This window comes from Delphinus delphis, chromosome X (assembly GCF_949987515.2).
Source record: "Delphinus delphis chromosome X, mDelDel1.2, whole genome shotgun sequence".
Lineage (NCBI taxonomy): Eukaryota > Metazoa > Chordata > Mammalia > Artiodactyla > Delphinidae > Delphinus > Delphinus delphis.
The window spans coordinates 111,703,655-111,721,626 of NC_082704.1; the positions used below are offsets into that span (position 1 = coordinate 111,703,655).

General features: G+C 42.2%; 1 protein-coding gene and 1 long non-coding RNA gene across 5 annotated transcripts in view; one reads left to right on the forward strand and one right to left on the reverse strand.

Moving 5' to 3' along the window:
• LOC132418592 (uncharacterized) overlaps window positions 1–17,972 on the forward strand; it is a 97,923-nt gene that overhangs the window by 6,235 nt on the left and 73,716 nt on the right. The gene's annotated exons all lie outside the window — the stretch shown is intronic.
• NHS (NHS actin remodeling regulator) overlaps window positions 1–17,972 on the reverse strand; it is a 349,654-nt gene that overhangs the window by 4,985 nt on the left and 326,697 nt on the right. The window contains exons 4-7 of the mRNA XM_060002524.1: window positions 9,356–9,548; window positions 6,127–6,258; window positions 2,143–5,127; window positions 1,716–1,842 (exon numbers count right to left, since the gene is read on the reverse strand). Of these exons, the coding sequence (XP_059858507.1) occupies window positions 1,716–1,842; window positions 2,143–5,127; window positions 6,127–6,258; window positions 9,356–9,548 (3,437 nt within the window). The remainder of the gene's footprint in view (window positions 1–1,715; window positions 1,843–2,142; window positions 5,128–6,126; window positions 6,259–9,355; window positions 9,549–17,972) is intronic.

Sequence of the window (17,972 nt, forward strand, 5' to 3'; positions counted from 1 at the left end):
TTACCAAACTCTGTAAGTCTACCAAACCTAGGCACCCAGCCATCATTATTATATTATTTCTTTTGATAAATAAACAGGCATAAATTTCGTGAACTTAGTCACTGAGTCAGCATGACCCAGTTCATTGCTACGTACTGGCAGCATGCTTTCTCACCAGCCTAAAAACCTGTAGGTTAGAGAAAATGTCAGTTGTGCAGTTGGACTCCAGCCTGATTATGGTGCACTGAAAGCTTCGTGGTTGCTCTCTCGTGTATGCCAGTGTCTGGCACTCTAATAGGGTAGGGATTTCAAACTAATGTCTGCTTTTAGCATCTACCATATTCTAGACACAGACATGATATTTTATCATCAAAACTGAATATGTGAGCTATAGGTATCCCCAGTTACAGCAAGGGAAATAGGTACACAGGTTTTAACTGACTCAAGACTGGACAGGAAGTGGCAGCATTGGGATTCAATTCCAGGTCTTTCTGACTCTACTCCTTCCATTCTGTCCACTCTTCAAGACACTAGCATTTGGTTTTTTAACTTCACAGCATTTAATAACTTGTCCTAAGGTTGGGGATAAAAGGGGGTGAGGAGAATATAATCAGGGACAAAGAAAAATAATGATTCTACACTCTCCAAGTGGAGAGGTGAGCCTGCCAAGGTCTACACAGAACGTGTTTGTGATTGGCTCGTTTAAAAGAAAAGTTGTTGAAGGGCAGTGTTCCTTCTTTGTGAGAGAACCACATCAACAGAAAACACAAGTTCCCCTAAAAAGTAGGATCCTGGGAAAAACAGTGGTAAGCTGCTTGTAAAGAGCTTGCTTCAAAGAGTATAACTTCATGAGGTAGACAGGACAGTCCCCAAGCTTTGTCCCTTGGGAGTCGCATCTAGGTCACCAAGGCCTAGTGAAGTAGGCAGTGGCAGCTGTGAAAGGAGTAGCTGTGTTATGACTGGATAGCTCAGTCTGATATGGGTTCAGTTTCCGAGGGCTAGTTCCTGTTTCGTTCTTCGATCACAGGTTGTGAGGAGTATTCTTGCAAATAGGGGCCTCGATCACAGGGGTCCAGGGGTCAGATGAGAGAATATGAATGGTCAGCATGGATGCAACACTATCCTGGAAAAGCAGCCTAGAGGACATCCCCTCTTCATGGGATATGGAGCATTACAGTTAGAGAAGGGCAGTGTTAACTACAGAAATGGAAGTTTTAGGAAGAGAGGGAAGAAAGGGAGCAGTGATTAGTTGTTGTGAGCTATGAAATGGGCAGGTTTATATACTGTTTTGTCTCAAACTTGGGGCTGTGTTTAGTGAGTCACCTTACATTTACCCCTGATAGTGTAGGATTATAGCTTTGAGCATGTGTTTTTAGGTTAAGGAACTATTTAAATGTCAGAGATTACACTAGAGTTTGAGCTTTCACCCTTAAGTTACTTGACCACAAATTGTTTTCAAATTAAAAACTTGTTTCAGAATGTCTTTCCTAGGGGAAAAAACAACAGCTTCCCTCAGCAGTTCTTAGGAAAGTCTCTCAATTGAGGTCTACCTAACTGTATATAAGGCCACATATTTCCCAACTTGAATATAAGTCTATCAGTTTGATTTGGAAAAATAATTTTACTTTGCTTGCTTATGTTTTTTGCTGAATGTATTACAAGTACCCAAGGCTTTTCCATATTTGCATTTGATGAGAAGCACGTAAGAAGCAAAACCTTTGTTATTGTTGCCTCACCTGTGAATGACTGCAAATAAATCCTCCGTTGTTCGAGGTTTATTTGGAGACACAAACACACTTTCTGCTTCAGCCTGAGAGTCTTCACTTAGTGGTGAAATCACAGAGTCATCACTCGGTGACGATTCTTAAATTAAGAACAAAAGCATCTTTAGGAAGAAGTCACCCAGCACGCTGCTGGGCTTCACTGACTCAGGGAACAACTAAGCAACAGTTACCTGACCGCCATTTTTAAAAGGAAGGAGCTGTCTGTCAGACTTAGTCCCTCCATGATAAAAGCTTTTATCTTAATTGTTTTAATAAGTGAAAAGAAAGAGGGAAACCAATATCCAGGGCTGTACTGTATTATGGGGAAGGTAAGAAAGAAAAAACTTCAGGAGGTGCCACGAGACACCTTCCCATCGTGACAAAGGTGTCAACAACTGACCTTTCAGCGAAACCTCGTCCACACTTCCTTGGGTCTCCTCTGCTGCTCCGCTGTTATCAGAGGCACTTTTGGCTGAAATACCTGAAGCAATATTTTCCTGCTCAGAACATTTTTCAGGGCATGGATTTACAGTTGATATCTCTGCTTCATAGCTGATATTCCCAGGCACTTTGTCATGGTGGCGGCTCATCCCAAGTTGATGCTTAAGTTGATTGCTTATGTCTGTGACTCTAGTTGGTGAGTTGGACTGAGATGTGAGCACGTCCACAGACACAGGGTATGCAGCTTCCTCCCGGTCTACAGGAGATACCTTCTGGACCTGCGCTAGGGCTCCATCTGGACCAGCTCCACATTGTAGCATTTTACAATCCAAATCATTTGGGCGAGCAGCAGAGACCCTCTGAAATCCTTCTGCGGGAAAGTCACAACTTTCACTTGGTGTGTTTTCTGGAATAGGCTCACTGTCCATATGTATTTGGTCTTTTGTGCCACTTGAATCTAGAAGGTTGGTACCAGCTGAGGTTACCATTTCTGGATCACAATGATTCTTCACATCAAAAGAACGTTTTTTTTCTAATTGTAGTTTATCTGATTCCATCTCAACTGCAGAGGAGTCTAAAAAGGACAATATGGTGTCTTCAGTGGAGTACTGACGTGATAGTGATTTCTTAGTCATATGTGGCCTAATCTTACCTGGAGACAGGGCAGCCATGGTGAGAGTGCTTTCCTCTAAGTAGGGGAGATCTGTATTGTTGCCTTCTTTTTGCTTAACTTCTTCAGACCTACTGATGGACCTAAGGTTGACAGATTTCAGGACTGTTGGTGTAATCGCAAGAGACGGTGGAGGATTTGACCTCAGTGTTTCTCCTACTGCATTTTGCTTATTATGACTGAAAACATGCAATGGGTGACGGTGGTGGAATGGTTTATTTAAGACATTATGAAGAGCACTTAGGTCAAGATGGGTAGGAGGTATAATTGGAAGTTCAAGGTCTTTACCCAGTGATAGAACTCCGTCTTTTAAAGCGGGTTGCTGTAGTGAGGATTTCCTTTCTGGGACTTTTGGTTTTCTTTTGCTACCTCCAGGAGACAATGGGCCAGAAAAGAAAGCTGTAGGGAAAGAGGACGTTGGCGTTTCAGACTGGCTGGAGTAGCCACTTGACGGAGATGCCAAGCCAGCCAGCTTTTCTGGTGAAGCCAGTTTAAACTCATTGTCAACAGAAGGAAGGGAGGGGGTGGTGGCTCTAGATTCCGACTGGGATGTTTGGGATTCCGAGCTCTCTGGAGATTTGATGCATTCGATAACTGTGGTACCCGTAGCAGTGCTTGAATTAGATAAAGATCTGTAAGGATCATTTGTTTTCAAGTCATTTAGAAGCCAGAGGTCTGCATAGTGAGTTGATTCAGCACCTTCATCTTTGAATGGTGGAACATCTGGAGTGTCTAACTGAGGTTCCTTAATGCCATGTTCACTCTGGTTCATCCAAGAAGGTTCCTGCTTGGTGGGCAGACTGGCATTTTCCATTCGAGAAGGCGTGTTGGAGAAATCAAGAGGCAGCTTCATTTCCCTGGAACTGTGAGGCGGGAGCTGGCCACTGCTTATCTTTGGTTCTTGCTTCTCAGAAATGTCTGCATTTCCATCAGACTTCCTCAATGATGAGCTACGTTTAGGTGGAGTCGGCTTTGCCTTTGGTTTCCTGAAAGAGATGCTTGGTCTCCCCTGTCTCCTGTGGTCTAAGTAGTCCTGCCAGGCACAGTCTGGAAGAGTAGGAGGAACCCCGACACCCTGGCCATTCTCTGGGCCCAGGGCTGCATAGTGACAGACGTAACTCTTACTACCTTTGAGACCACAGTCAAAGTGCATGGAGGTGTAGTATCCTTCTGTGTCCACCGAAAAGTGAGAGCTAGTGTCTGCTTTGTCCGATGGAGACTTTTCCAGAAAGCTGTCGTAAGTGGCCATGCTCGTGAAGCTTGGGCAGCCCAGGCTGTCTGCCTTGGGACGCTCAGGGCTAAAATCCTGGCGGCAGGAGGCATCGTGATGGTGGTGTAGGTAATTCCACTCGCTGTCACTCGTGTTGCTATTGTTGGGGTCATCCAACAGATCTGCCACAGTGGAGGTAAAGGAGTTTGCTCGGTGGCCCCTCGCTTTATCCAGGTGGTCGTTGTACTGCTCTGTCACGAAGACACTGGCGTCCTCATTAGCGTGAGGGGCTGTGTTTAGTGACAACTCCGAGTCACAGTGTGAAGAGCCAGTGAGGGGAGGAGAGGCTGCAGGAGGGATTGTCTCTGAGGTCTGTGAGGGGCATGTGGAGCTGCTCCCACTCCAGTTGCCACTGGATGACTGGTGGTCATCTTTCTGGTCCATGTGGCTGCTGAGGAGGACGCCAGCCGTGGAGATGCAGTGGATGGGGCTCCCAAAGGTGTCCGAGTTGGAGGAGATGTCACAGCTGCCAGAGTCGGCAGCCATCCGGGGCAGGCGTGACCTCCCTCTCTCACTTAACTTGTGCTGGGGGCTGTGAAGATGTTGAGAACAGGCCAGGCTCAAAGCAGGCTGGTGCTCCTGAGCACTCGGGCTGCTGGGGGCCTCGCTGCAATCGTTAAGGGTTCTTTCTTGGTCTCCCACGAAAGGCTCCCCCTCTTCATATGCTGAGGGTTTAGCACCAGCTTTGGGCTCAGCATCCCCACCTCTATTGCCCTCCCTGGGAAGGCTCCGAGATCTTGTGCGGCTGCTCACTGCAGGAGTAAACATGGTGTCCCCTTTGTCTGCCAATGCGGAAATGTTGCCAGCAGAATGAGAAAGGGAAGCTGCAATGCTTTGACCCCTCTGAGCTCTGATTCTCCTTCTGGATGGAGCAGCGATCAGAATGTCCTCAGTTTGGCACTCCGAGTCCCTGGTTCCAGACCTCCTATTGACAGCGTTGGAAGGATCTGGATTTGTGTGCACAATCACATTCCTTTCCCTGGCCACGGGCGATTCATCAGAATCTAGGGCACATGGAAAGCACAGTGAGATACTTCATACATCAGCAGATAAACAGACATTCTGAGAGATGTCCACAATTCTGGGTGCCGGCATGTTGGAGTTTTTTCTTACAGAAAAAAAAAAAAATCAGCATATAAAATTAGGAGCAAGTTAAAATGCTTTGGGCGGTCTCTCTCTGTCCCTTTACCTTTCTGACTCTCTCTCTCTCTCTCTGTATATATACACAGATACACACACACTATATGTATGTGTGTATGTATACTAAGGGAAGATAAGCTCTTAGATCTTTTGTGAATTCTCTCTCTCTTCACGATCAAATTACTTTGCCCCAGTAAGTGTCTACTATTTTTTTTTTAACCAAAATACATCTTATTTTCTTGGCCACTATACACTTTTATTTCTCAGTATAAACATAATGAAATAAAAATCATAGAATGCATTATATGAAGTAAAAATCTTAATTACAAGAGATGCTATCATCATCATAATTTTAAAAACCATAGGAAGAGATATCTTAAACACATTGAACAGAAAAAAATAGAAAAAACGTCACCAAGGGTATCATATTATGAATAGTCAATATTTAATTGAGTATGCTTAAAGTTTACCTTTTAAAATAATTAATGCCATAAAAGTATATCTCTCTCCAGATAAATGTATATTTCTCTAAAAGAATCTTTCATTGCATCTTGTTAATTTTTACTTAATTTCTGCCTTAATAATACTTTTTAAAAATAGCAAAATATTATATTTCAGCCATAAAATCTGAATGTATATGGCTAAATCCATAAGGTCGAGCCTTCACAGCCTGGAAGAATGGAGATTTAAAAAGTAATACCACCTGGCTTACTGAACACAAAACAAGTACACATCATTTCAAAACCTCTACGAGTTACAACGTTGACTATTTTTAAGGAAGCTGGTTAAAGGCTGGCTTCCATTTCGTCTCCTTATAATCGGCACCCGACAGAACGTTAACCATTAATAGTTTTATACCACACCTATTTCTTGTTGGACTCTTCTGGGGATACCCGAGATGGTTTTCCTCCTTCTCAGTTTTCGTCTCCGCTGTAGTACGGATTGTGAATGAACAAGAGAGCAGCGTATACTAGCCTCTCTGTCAAAACCAACTCCTGCAACCCACAAATAGGTCTCATTAGCCTCTAGAAATGGCAAACAAATTTTCATTTGCTTGGAACACAGTGATATTTATTGATTGGAACTAAAGGAAGAGTTTGGATTAAGCCTGTGAACAAATATAAGGGAGCCCTTATTCAGCTCTTATTTAAATTATGCTGCAGTACATTAAACTTTACTTCTAAATGCAGCTCTCCACAACAGCTTGCACTGCCAAAAGTAAGAAGCAAAGAAGGAAAATCAAAAGAAAGAGGAGAGAAAAATAACATCAAAGAATCACTCTCACACAGAAATGGCTCCTTAAGGACTTACAACCTTTAGTTACTACTCTTTGCTGGTCTCTTTCTGGGCTCTCTGAAGCTGATATCTTTGCATAGTAGGTACATAGCCAAGATGTTAATCTGAATTAGTTCAGCTAACATATCCTGACCCATTTCTGCATTAAAAGTGTCATTGTGAGGGTTTTTTTCCCCTCTACCTACTCTGCACTCTGCCCAAGCCCTACACACACACACACACACACACACACACACACACACACACACTCTCTCTCTCTCTCTCTCTCTCTCTCTCTCTCTCTCTCTCTCTCTCTCTCTCTCTCACACTCACACACTCTCTCTCTCTCCCTCCCTCCCCCTCTCCCCCTCTCCCTCTCTGTCTCTCTCCCTCTCTCTCCCTCTCTCTCTCCCTCTCTCTCTCCCCCTCTCTCTCCCCCTCTCTCTCCCTCTCTGTCTCTCCCTCTCTCTCCCTCTCTCTCCCTCTCTGTCTCTCCCTCTCTCTCCCTCTCTGTCTCTCCCTCTCTGTCTCTCCCTCTCTGTCTCTCCCTCTCTCCCACCCTCTCTCCCTCCCTCCTTCCCTCCCTCTCTCTCCCTCTCTCCCCCTCTCTCCCCCTCGCTCTCCCTCTGTCTCTCTCTCCCTCTCTCCCTCCCCCCCTCCCTCCCTCCCTCCCCCCTCCTCTCTCCTCTCTCCTCTCTCTCTCTCTGGAAACAACAGCCTAGAGATGTATTTTTAAAATCATCATGTAACTGTCTACTTTCCTCTGCTGACTAAATTGGACACATTTTGGTTTAGCAGCAGTGTCTTATCAATATAAAATAAAAATAAAAGGCAGTCCTCAGTTCTTCACTTAAGTGGATCTATCTTCTGTACCAATTGTAAGTAAAGCTGGAATTCCCAGTCTTTACACGTGTCTGTTTTCTTTTGTAAATACACGGGGGAAACCATGATGCTTGTTAGTTTCTCTTTCCATAATTACATTATTGACACACTACATGCAGTCCTATCAAAACTAGAATGATGAAGGAGGAGGTGAGGAACTTGAACTCCTGCCTGGCACAGGCATGTACCAGGAACTTTTCATAGTGAGCACTGCTTCAGAAAGCCATAAGCCAAAAGTGCTTTGGGATCTGGTTGCTTCCTCGTGTATCCTGACTGTTAAACATGGGGCAGGACGGCATGTTAAACTTTGGTTCAGCTATACAGTAAAGCAGTTTGAGTTCTGCTTAGCTTTACAGTGACAACAGTTTGTAGAACTCATGTTGAAAAATCTGTATGAGATGTCATATGTTGAATACTTTCAGTACCATCAGAATTCCTCCTAATGAAATTTTCCTTTTTTAGTTCTAACCAAAGATTAAAATCCTTCCTTTTGATCATAATAATTATGTTACAGGCACAGGTATTTTGTGTCATATGGACATAGTTAACAACTTTCTCATTAAAGCTCTTGAAATCAACATATAATCTAGGCTTTAGTCTGAGAGTTCCTGAAATAAAGCAGGAGAGAGCTTCCCTTTTCCTGAATTACAAGACCCATACTCGAAGGACTAAATTTGAAAACAAGACTTTACTTACAGTGCCATGAAGAAAGCAGGTGCTGCTAATAATCAGATGTTCCCAGAACTGAAAGTTAGTTTAAGCGGAGCCAAAATGATTCATTCTGACAGCTGAACTCCCCTAAGCCATCTCAGTTAGATTACGGAGATCAGATAAAGTGCACATCTTTAGAATACTTTATCCTACAAGTTGAATAGGTCATCAGGAAAATTAAGTCCCAGCTCACAACCAGCCGATCACCTAGAACTCCTTTTGTCAGGAAGAAAATAATATTTACCCTGATACCTGGTCACCATTTGCTCCCCACTTTATATGAGACAAATTTGAGTGACGTTAATAATAGCCATGTCCAAAATGCATCTCGAGCAACATACAATCTTTAGTTACAAGGCACCAGGATGGAAATCAGTCATAAAGTGGCCATTCTGAGATTTTCAATATAAGAATAAGTTAGAATTTAACTATTAGAGATGCTTAAAGAAAGCCCAATGGGTACATCATTTAATTCCTATCTTTGAAAGTTAGAATATTTTATAGCATTATTTTACTTACAACTAAGGTTACCACATTCTAAGATCACCAATTCTGGATTTTACAATTGCTGCCAGTAGACTTTTCAAGAAAAGTCCACACAGGCTTGCCTTCGACCTAGACTAATAGCCAAACTCTCAATACACAGGAGGAGGAAAGCAGAGGGTGAATGGAAGCCAGGCTTGCTGCGTTTAGAGTAGAATTCAGCCTTCACCTATGAATCCATGTATTTTTTAGGTCAAACCCCCCCCAAATCAATGCAGAAGTGTAGACGATCTCTGAAACAAGCCTACCTCCATCCAGGAAGCATGAAAACAGATTTTATAGTTGGTCTACAGGATCACTAGTTGCGGTTTTGGAAACCTGGGGCTTGCTGTTTTCTCTCTTGCAGTGCCACGCATCATTATCATGTGATTAATCACTGCCGTTTTCTCCATTATTTCAGTCAGCTATGGCCAGAGAGCTATTTGGTGACTTTTTTTTTTTTCCAAAAAGAAACTGTCCATCATTTACATAACAAGCAGCCCAGCGGAACATATGCAAATTGATGTTCAAAACCTGATAAAAGCATATTGAACATCTTCTGGGTCGTATTCTGATGAAAAGGGTATCATGTGTTTACAAAACGTATTCTTAACTGGTACACCAAGCAGCACAGATTTTGACCATATTTAATACATGGAATATTCTGACCCCACTGCCCCTAAGAAAAAAACAGAACGATACCAGTGACATTGATGGGAATAATGCAAGAAGAAATCACTTGGGCATCTTGTTTCATCTTCTCCTCCGGCGTCGGGAGAGGTAGTGCTTTGCTCCAGTTGGTCTGCTTGTCCAGTGTGGAAGGGATATTGTGTACTGGGTTTTTCGGCCTCTGCCCTAGCATGACATCTGTATCTTCGTCCTCCGGGGGATGGGACTGCAAACGAAGTACATTCAGATTCAGACTCAGCCATCAGGGTTTATACGTAAGCACATATATATTTCAGAGTTAAGAAAAATGAGGTCAGAAATAAGCTTTCAGGTCAAAGGAAGAATTCCTAGACGTAGTTAGTAAGTACAACTAACTGAAAGTTACGATTTCAGTAGTCAAGCAACACAAAAGAAAAAAAATAGGCTAAACATGCTTTTCGGGTCAAAGGGAATTAAGCGGAGAGACAAGGTAGCCAGAAATCCCCAAACTTCAAACTGAAGAAAGATGTGAGTCTCTAATCCGCTGAGAGGTAGATTCACTTTCTGGATAGCTGTCTCACCATAAATTCCTACTCAAACTCTTGAAAGCTCTAGGTGACTAGGATCAAAGGGAGAAGATGATTTAGATGCCTATGAAAAGGTTTGGAAAACTGGCCAGAAAGCCTGGAGTCAGGAGACATTCCAGAACACATAACCAGAAGGACAAACCGACCTAATCTGAGAGGCCAGATTCAAATACACGGAGTTAATTTTACTGCAGGATGATGGCATTTGTGAATGACGTTTTAAAATGCAATTTTGTCAACACTGTGCATGTGGAAAAGCAAAAGTGAAGAATCTCCTCCCACCGACGATAGTGGAAAATACAAATACTGTTACTGGGGGAAAAGATTCAAGTGGGTTTCATTTTCAAATTCCGAAGAGTAAAATAGTCCTAGTTTATTTTCTTTCAGCTTCGCAGTGCGAAGCTTTTCTTCCAGCTGTGTATTTAAAGACCTTGACTTCTATGTGATATTTGCAAATTCTCCATCCAAACCTTTGATCGATTTTAATACTGTCTAACTTTGATTTCAGGGTTGGGCTCCTAGCCCAGATTATTAAAAAGGCTCCATCCCAAGTTTGATTTCAGGGCTGGGTTTCTAAACCAGATTATTAAAAGACTTAGTTTTTGCTGCTGAACCTAGTTTTATTTCTTCCCACAATTTGTTGGGAGGTGGCTGTTAGTGTAAAATAAGCATTTTTCCCTCTTATTCCAGTTAGGTTTTAATAATATTGTCCTAAAATCAGGATCATTAAAAAAAATTCTCATTCTTACATTTGGAGGCATCGTGCCCTGTTGACTCAGGATTTCACGTATTGTCAAAGTCCCCTTAAAGAGAAGATTCCAGAGCCACTTGTTTTAAACTAACCCCCAGCATTTGCTTACCTTGTCAGAAGTACCTGCAAAGCCCCCCAGCACACCCAACAGGATATGATTACCCCCCTTGAGAAAAAGGTGTTCGCCATGAACATTTTTAGTACAACATTGCAACCTTCTTTCTCTCTTCAGCTTTTGTGCAGATTCCCAGCAAAGCAAATAGCTCAAATAAAGTTGGAGCACAAAAGACTTTGTTTCCTAGGTAACTTCCAAAAAGGAAACAAAAAGGTTTGGTGTGTGCCGAGAGACAGAGAGGGGGAGAGAGCAGGAGCTGGAGAGAACCCCCTGCCCCCCGACACACACCACAGTCCACATTTTGTCAGCGATTCCTTCCTTGAATAACAATGGACTGGGAAACAAAGAAAGAATAGTGACCTGACTGCAGGCTCTGGCCGGCAGCCAAAAGCACTTTTTATTTAATGGTGACAGGGACAATTGGCTGACGGCGAATCCTTTTGTACTGTTCTCTTTTGCTTTGAGAAGCTGAACCTTTACAGTTCTAACAAATATAGGGCAAGTTGAAATTTCTTTTCTCCAAACTGCAGAGTCCAGGGATGGTGTTAGGTGACGCCTTGAACAAAGCCTTAATTGCAGCTTGGAGGAGGGGGGGATGTAAAAGCCAATGATATTACTGTCTACTTTATATTTTATTTAATTCAAGTTAGGAAAATACCGCTCTTTAAATTGATTTAAAAGAATACCTGTTAGTTAGTTAGAAACAACACAGTTTGCCATAAAGAAAGAGAGAAGAAAGTGAAAGTGTATAGAGAGAATGGGATAGGCTGTGACGGAACGTTCTCAGAACCAGTACCTTTCTACTCCATGGGGTCATGTGGCAACATTCAGTGGGGGAGGGCGAACGGGTGCTGTTAAACTATGAACATGAAATGCAAAAAAAGAAAAAATTAAAAACATGCACACAACACACAGTATCTGGTTAAGTCAAATCTATGATATTAATGAATGAATATATTGGGGTCACTCCCTTCCTTCCTTCAGAATGCGTCTTGGTTTTATGAGAAGTAGCATAAGTAGTGGTTATGGTTAAGAGCACAGATTCTGGAGCTAGACTGAGTTTGAATCCTGCTTCTACCACTTATTTGCTGTGTGACCAGGGGCTCTAAGGTCAGTTTTCTTGTCCTTAAGATAGGAAAAGAACAGTATCTACCTTCCAGGGCCATTTTGAGGATTAAATGAGTAAATATAAATAATAGGCTTAGAAGAATCTGGGCACTTAAGAAGCTCTGTGGGTTAGTGTCAGCTACTGTTCCTATTACTATTATCCTTACCATGTAGCTGTAAAATATCTGTGAAATTGTCTTTGTAAATTGTAACTTTATATCTTTTAGATCCCAGTGCCATTTGCTAATTTGGGAAAGACCAAATTATCTTCTTAGAGTGAGTTTATTTTCCTCTGAACTCTTCGGAAGAAACTTTCTTGTGTATTATTTCCTCCTCTGGACTGCTCCAACTGTGCCCCTTCCTCATATTCATAGTCTGTACTTGAAGACAGGGCCGGTTTCATGGGCATGTGGCCTGTGTAGCCACATGGGGCGCCACGCTCAGAAGGGCTCCGTGCTTGGTTAGATGCTGTCACCGTCTTGAAATGCTTCGTTGTTGAGTAATGGGTCCTGCATTTTCATTTTGCACTGGGCCCCACAAATCATGTAGCCAATCCTGTTAGGAGACTAATCTAGTAACCAGAATCCCCTTTGCAGGATCTACTTGAGAAGGACAGTGAAACTCTTTTAAACTCTAAACCATGTCAGCTTTGGATTCAGTTAGCCCTCTAGTACAGCACTTTCCATATAGCATTGCTTTACTGTAACATGAATTATCCCTGGATGTGTCTTTTCATCTATTAGATTATGAATTCCTAGAGGTCAGGGGCCATATTTAATTTTCCTTTCAGTCTTCCATGATGTCAGCAAAATGCCTCCTCATTGCAAGAACTCAACAAATTATTTGTGCACTTGAATGATACCAGCTCTGTGTGTCTTAACAGTGATGGGAAACCCAAATAAAGTAAGGGTCATGCTCAAGATCTCAGGAGGAAGCAGACACCACGGACTTCAAGGGTACTTACCATCTTAGTGCAAATAGGTGAAAACAAATAGAGGAAACCACAAGGAATGCTCGGTTCCATCAGAGGCTTAGCATTGGTGTATGCAGTTCTAGTTCTTCTTAAGCCTATGGCGGGGGAGGAACACTCAAGGTCTAATTCTGTTCTACGTTTCTAAATTTTAACTGACAGGGTTGCTCATTAACTTTTAAGCAAAGCAAATGCCATCTCCTCAGGCCCAGTTAACTTTGATCTAGATCGTATTTAAGAAGATAATTTCATAGGGTCTGTGGCTCCCACGTTGAAAGCGATCATTTTGACAGATGTGGTATATGTGGCCAGAGACTAACTTGGCTCTGTCATAAGAATCAGTCATAGGTAGTGATGTGCAGGTCTCGAGTAAGACGCTATAGTGTGCAAAATAGAGAACTCATGGAAGTAGGAAAAGGAACCTGAATGCAAAGCCTACATGGAAATCGAACCTGTTTCCAAGAAACAAAAGGTGTCTCATGAAAGGATTTCAAAAAATTACACAGGAGGAAACTGCAAGGCAGAAAATATATTAGTGATGTTAATATAGTAATTTTGGTAGTTTGTCTTAAATCTCCTTAGTCAGCTTTCCTGTTGAGTATTTTTTCCAGGAGTGAGGGATGAGGCATGGTTTTTATTTCTCATCTGTTTGAGAAACGCCCCCATCCCATTAAACAAACATGAGGTAACACCTGGAAATGACTAAGGACGGCAAGTCCAGAGAGAGAGCTCAGACCATTCAGTTTTGGTCACCATCATTAAATCAAGGTCTGCGTGGGTTACACTCCACAGAAGATTCCTTCTCAGCTAATCAGCGTCTCCACTCTTCTTTAAAATTTAATTTTTAAATGGAAGTATTTACAATATTGTGTTAGTTTTCAGGTGTACAATCCACTCTTTTGATAGTAGCTCCAACCTCCAGCTTGTGAGGGCTGAAACTAGGTACTCTTGAGCTCGTGTGTGGAAGGATTGTGTTCTTTGGTTCCACCACCTAGACACAAGCACTCAAGCCCCTGCAGATGGTCTGTCTGTGTAGAGTATTTAAGTTTATAATATTCACGTGAGCTATGGTTTTATTCTTGCCATGAATTAGTAACTGCCTTAGTGTAGTGTTTTTTTAATATACATTTATTTTTATTTATTTGTTCATTTATTTATTTATTTTTGGCTGCATTGGGTCTTCGTTGCTGCGCGCAGGCTTTCTCTAGTTGTGGCAAGCGGGGGCTACTCTTCGTTGCAGTGTGCGGGCTTCTCATTGCGGTGGCTTCTCTTGTTGCGGAGCACGGGCTCTAGGTGTGTGGGCTTCAGTAGTTGTGGCGCATGGGCTTAGTTGCTCTGCGGCATGTGGGATCTTCCGGGACCAGGGCTCGAACCGGTGTCCCCTGCATTGGCAGGCGGATTCTTAACCACTGCACCACAAGGGAAGTCCCTAGCGAAGTGTTTTAAAGCATCCTCTTTCCTGGGTATTTGGTCAAAGGAAATAAAATCATTCTGATTATTTCTGATTAGGTTTTTATATGGCAAATACAATAGTCAGTTCATACAGTTTTTTCTTAAATTATCTAAGAAATAAAACTGCAAGAGAACTGCTACCTTGGGGTACCTCTGCATGGCCCAGCATGCTATTCCTTAACGTAGATGGATAAGGTTAGGAAAAGCTACATGCTGATCAAACTTGTGTGAACTAAATTATTCTTTAAAGGCTCTATTTAAATTAATCCTGTTGCTTATTTCAGACTAAGACTTGTAAGGGCAGGAACCATTTCTTGTTCATAACTGTATTCCTACTGCCTCAGTAATACTCAGTAAATATTTGTTGTACTGCTAACACCCCCGTGTGCCTGGCATAAGCAAACAAAAATCTTCTATAAAGAAGCTGTCAAATTATTTCTACATACAGTTTTTCAGTATAACATCCAGCACAAAGTCAAAGATAACAAGGCAAGGAGGAGACAAATCAGCATGAACAAGAAGCATCCAAAACAGCAGATGACAGAAGCAGACCCATGGGCAAATCTGCTTTTGGAATTATTACTCCATGCACGAGTAGCAGTGAGCAACATTGGCTTCCCCAGAATAAGTGTGTGGCAAGATTGTTAGACCACTCATTCATTCATTCGAAAGCACTTCTTTGATGAGGGTCAGAATCAGCCCCAGTATAAACAAATTGTCAGATGAAAACTAATATCACCTTCATGAGTTATATGCGTGTTCACTGTATGGTTCTTTTGACTTTTCTGTACTTTTCATGAAACTTTTCATAACAAAACATTGAAGAAAGGTGCAAAAAGAAATATCTCCTTCCTTTTCCAGGCTTCCACTCTGGCCCTCCCACTGATTTTGAGAGGCCTCAGACTCCGTACTGCACCATTTTAGAATCAGCCACCACCAGTCATCTTGTCCCTGACAAAAGATGCTTCTTTGATGCTTTCACTGCATTTCTGTCCCTGCTGGCCCCATTAGTTATAGCCTCAAATTGTTACCCTAGCTTCCTATGGAACTCCTTCAACAAAAGCTGGAGTTATAACCAGTGTTCGGAACAAGAAATAACAGACATTATACTCAAAGCTGTCAAAGAAATTTCTTTGGTGAATGATGAAGGAATATTTTCCAAACCCCAGTTTCTCCTTGTGGTGTGTGTGTGAGAGAAAAGTTAATTTCTCCACTTTTGTGGCTATGAACAAGTATTTCTCCAAAGATCTCAAGACTTTCTCCAGTCTTTCTCTTACTGCCGAAAGAAAAAAAATAATCCGTCCACAGTTTACTTTCTTTTCGGTTTTATTTCATACTCTGATGGGGGCTTGTTTTGCTTCAGAACTTTCCAAAAGACATCTGTTAAAATGTTGTGGTAATTCCAGCAGGAAGTGTTTTGAAAAATTGGCTTTGGTTTGTGATCTAACCGATACCACATGGCATTTATAGCAGTAGACTTTCCGAGCTGATTTATTACTATCATGCTGTCTTAAACATGAGAATTGTTTACTAGAGAACGGATGCAGTGGCACACTGGAATACAGGAGTAAAACCTTAGAGCGAAGATGTCCACTGCAAGCCACGCTGGGTTCCTAGTAGGTGAGCTGAGATCTTATTCTCATTCTACCCTGGGGCTTGTTGTCCTTAGACCGAGTCTTTGCATTTCTGCACGTATTATGGCCTGTCTGTGAGATAGAGGGGAACTTGGCTGCCTCAGATTTTTCTTCACTGGAGTGTGTGTATGTGTTGTACATAAATATGAAGTGCTTTGATCTTTCTGGAAGGCTTAAAAGAGTCTGGCAATACCTTCTTCACATATCGCTCTTGCTGCTACAATTACATAGCACTGTTATTCCCTTGAGAATGTCCCAGAGTCTCCTACTGGCTCACACTGGGCTCCTATCTTCCAAACATGTTCAATAACATCACGTTAAACTCCTACTGTGCTTCTCCCTTTCCTTTCTTCTCAACTCCAACCTTCACCAAAGTGTACAACCATGGGGAAAACAAAACGATGAGGGAAGTCAAAGTTTAGGGCCCATCCTAGGCTTTCCCTGTCCCTTTCCTGGTTCCTCCTTTGTCACCACTCTTTCCCAGGCAAAGCAAGGCCTTCACACTTCCCCAGAGGGCCTGAATGCAGCACCCCACGTGCCCAAACCCTTCACGCCACTCTCCCAGCCAGTTGCGAGGCTGGAAAGAAGCCTGCAGATGAGCTCACATCAACGTGCTGAGAACTCCTGGTGATAAGCCCAAAGGAATAAATCTCAAGCAGAATTCTGGACAGTGGTTGTAGGCTAAGAGGAAGATATTTGAGAACAGGTGCCTACTGAGTTCTTCTTTTAACCACTGTATACACTAATATCTATTTAAAGTGCTAAAATACACAAATATTCAGGACTGGGAAAAATGGCCTTATCATTGTCATGTCTGCTTTTCCAAGTCATCCCTTTATTTCTTTTATTTATTTATTTATTAAAACATCTTTATTGGAGTATAATTGCTTTACAGTGTTGTGTTAGTTTCTGCTGTATAACACAGTGAATCAGCTATACGTATACATATACCTCCATATCCCCTCCCTCTTGCATCTCCCCCCTTCCCACCCTCCGTATCCCACCCCTCTGGGTGGTCACAAAGCACTGAGCTGATCTCCCTGTGCTATGCGGCTGCTTCCCACTAGCTATCTGTTTTACATTTGGTAGTGTACATATGTCCATGCCACTCTCTCACTTCGTCCCAGCTTACCCTTCCCCCTCCCCGTGTCTGCAAGCCCATTCTCTACGTCTGCATCTTTATTCCTGCCCTGTCCCTAGGTTCACGAGAACCATTTTTTTTGTTAGATTCTACATATATGTGTTAGCATACGGTATTTGTTTTTCTCTTTCTGACTTACTTCACTCTGTATGACAGACTCTTGGTCCATCCACCTCACTACAGATAACTCAGTTTTGTTTCTTTCTATGGCTGAGTAATATTCCATTGTATATATGTGCCACATCTTCTTTATCCATTCATCTGTTGATGGACACTTAGGTTGTTTCCATGTCTTGGCTATTGTGAATAGTGCTGCTATAAACATTGGGGTGCAAGTATCTTTTTGAATTAGAGTTTTCTTCAGATATATGCCCAGGAGTAGGATTGCTGGATCATATGGTAGCTCTATTTTTAGTTTTCTGAGGAACCTCCATACTGTTCTCCATAGTGGCTGCATCAATTTACATTCCCACCAACAGTGTAGGAGGGTTCCCTTTTCTCCACATTCTCTCCAGCATTTATTATTTGTATCAATAGAACATATGTCTACCTTTAAATTCCCTCTTAGGTATACGGAAGTAAGAAATATGAGTATGTCCACAAAAAGCCTTTCACAAAAATATTTACAGCAAGTTTATTCATAAAAGCCTCCCCCCCCCCCCCGCAAAAAGAAAGCCCTAACTAGAAATATCCACCAACAGCAGAAAGGATAAACAAGTTGTGGACTACTGTATTCATACCATGGAATACTACACAGTAATAAACAAGAACCTGCCATTGATACGTATAACATTGACCTCAAAAAAATCATGTGGAACGGAAGAAGCCACACACAAAAGAGTACCGTGCTCATTCACTTTTGAATCCCATTCTGTTGATAGATTGATAGACATTTTGTGTATGAGAGAGAGATC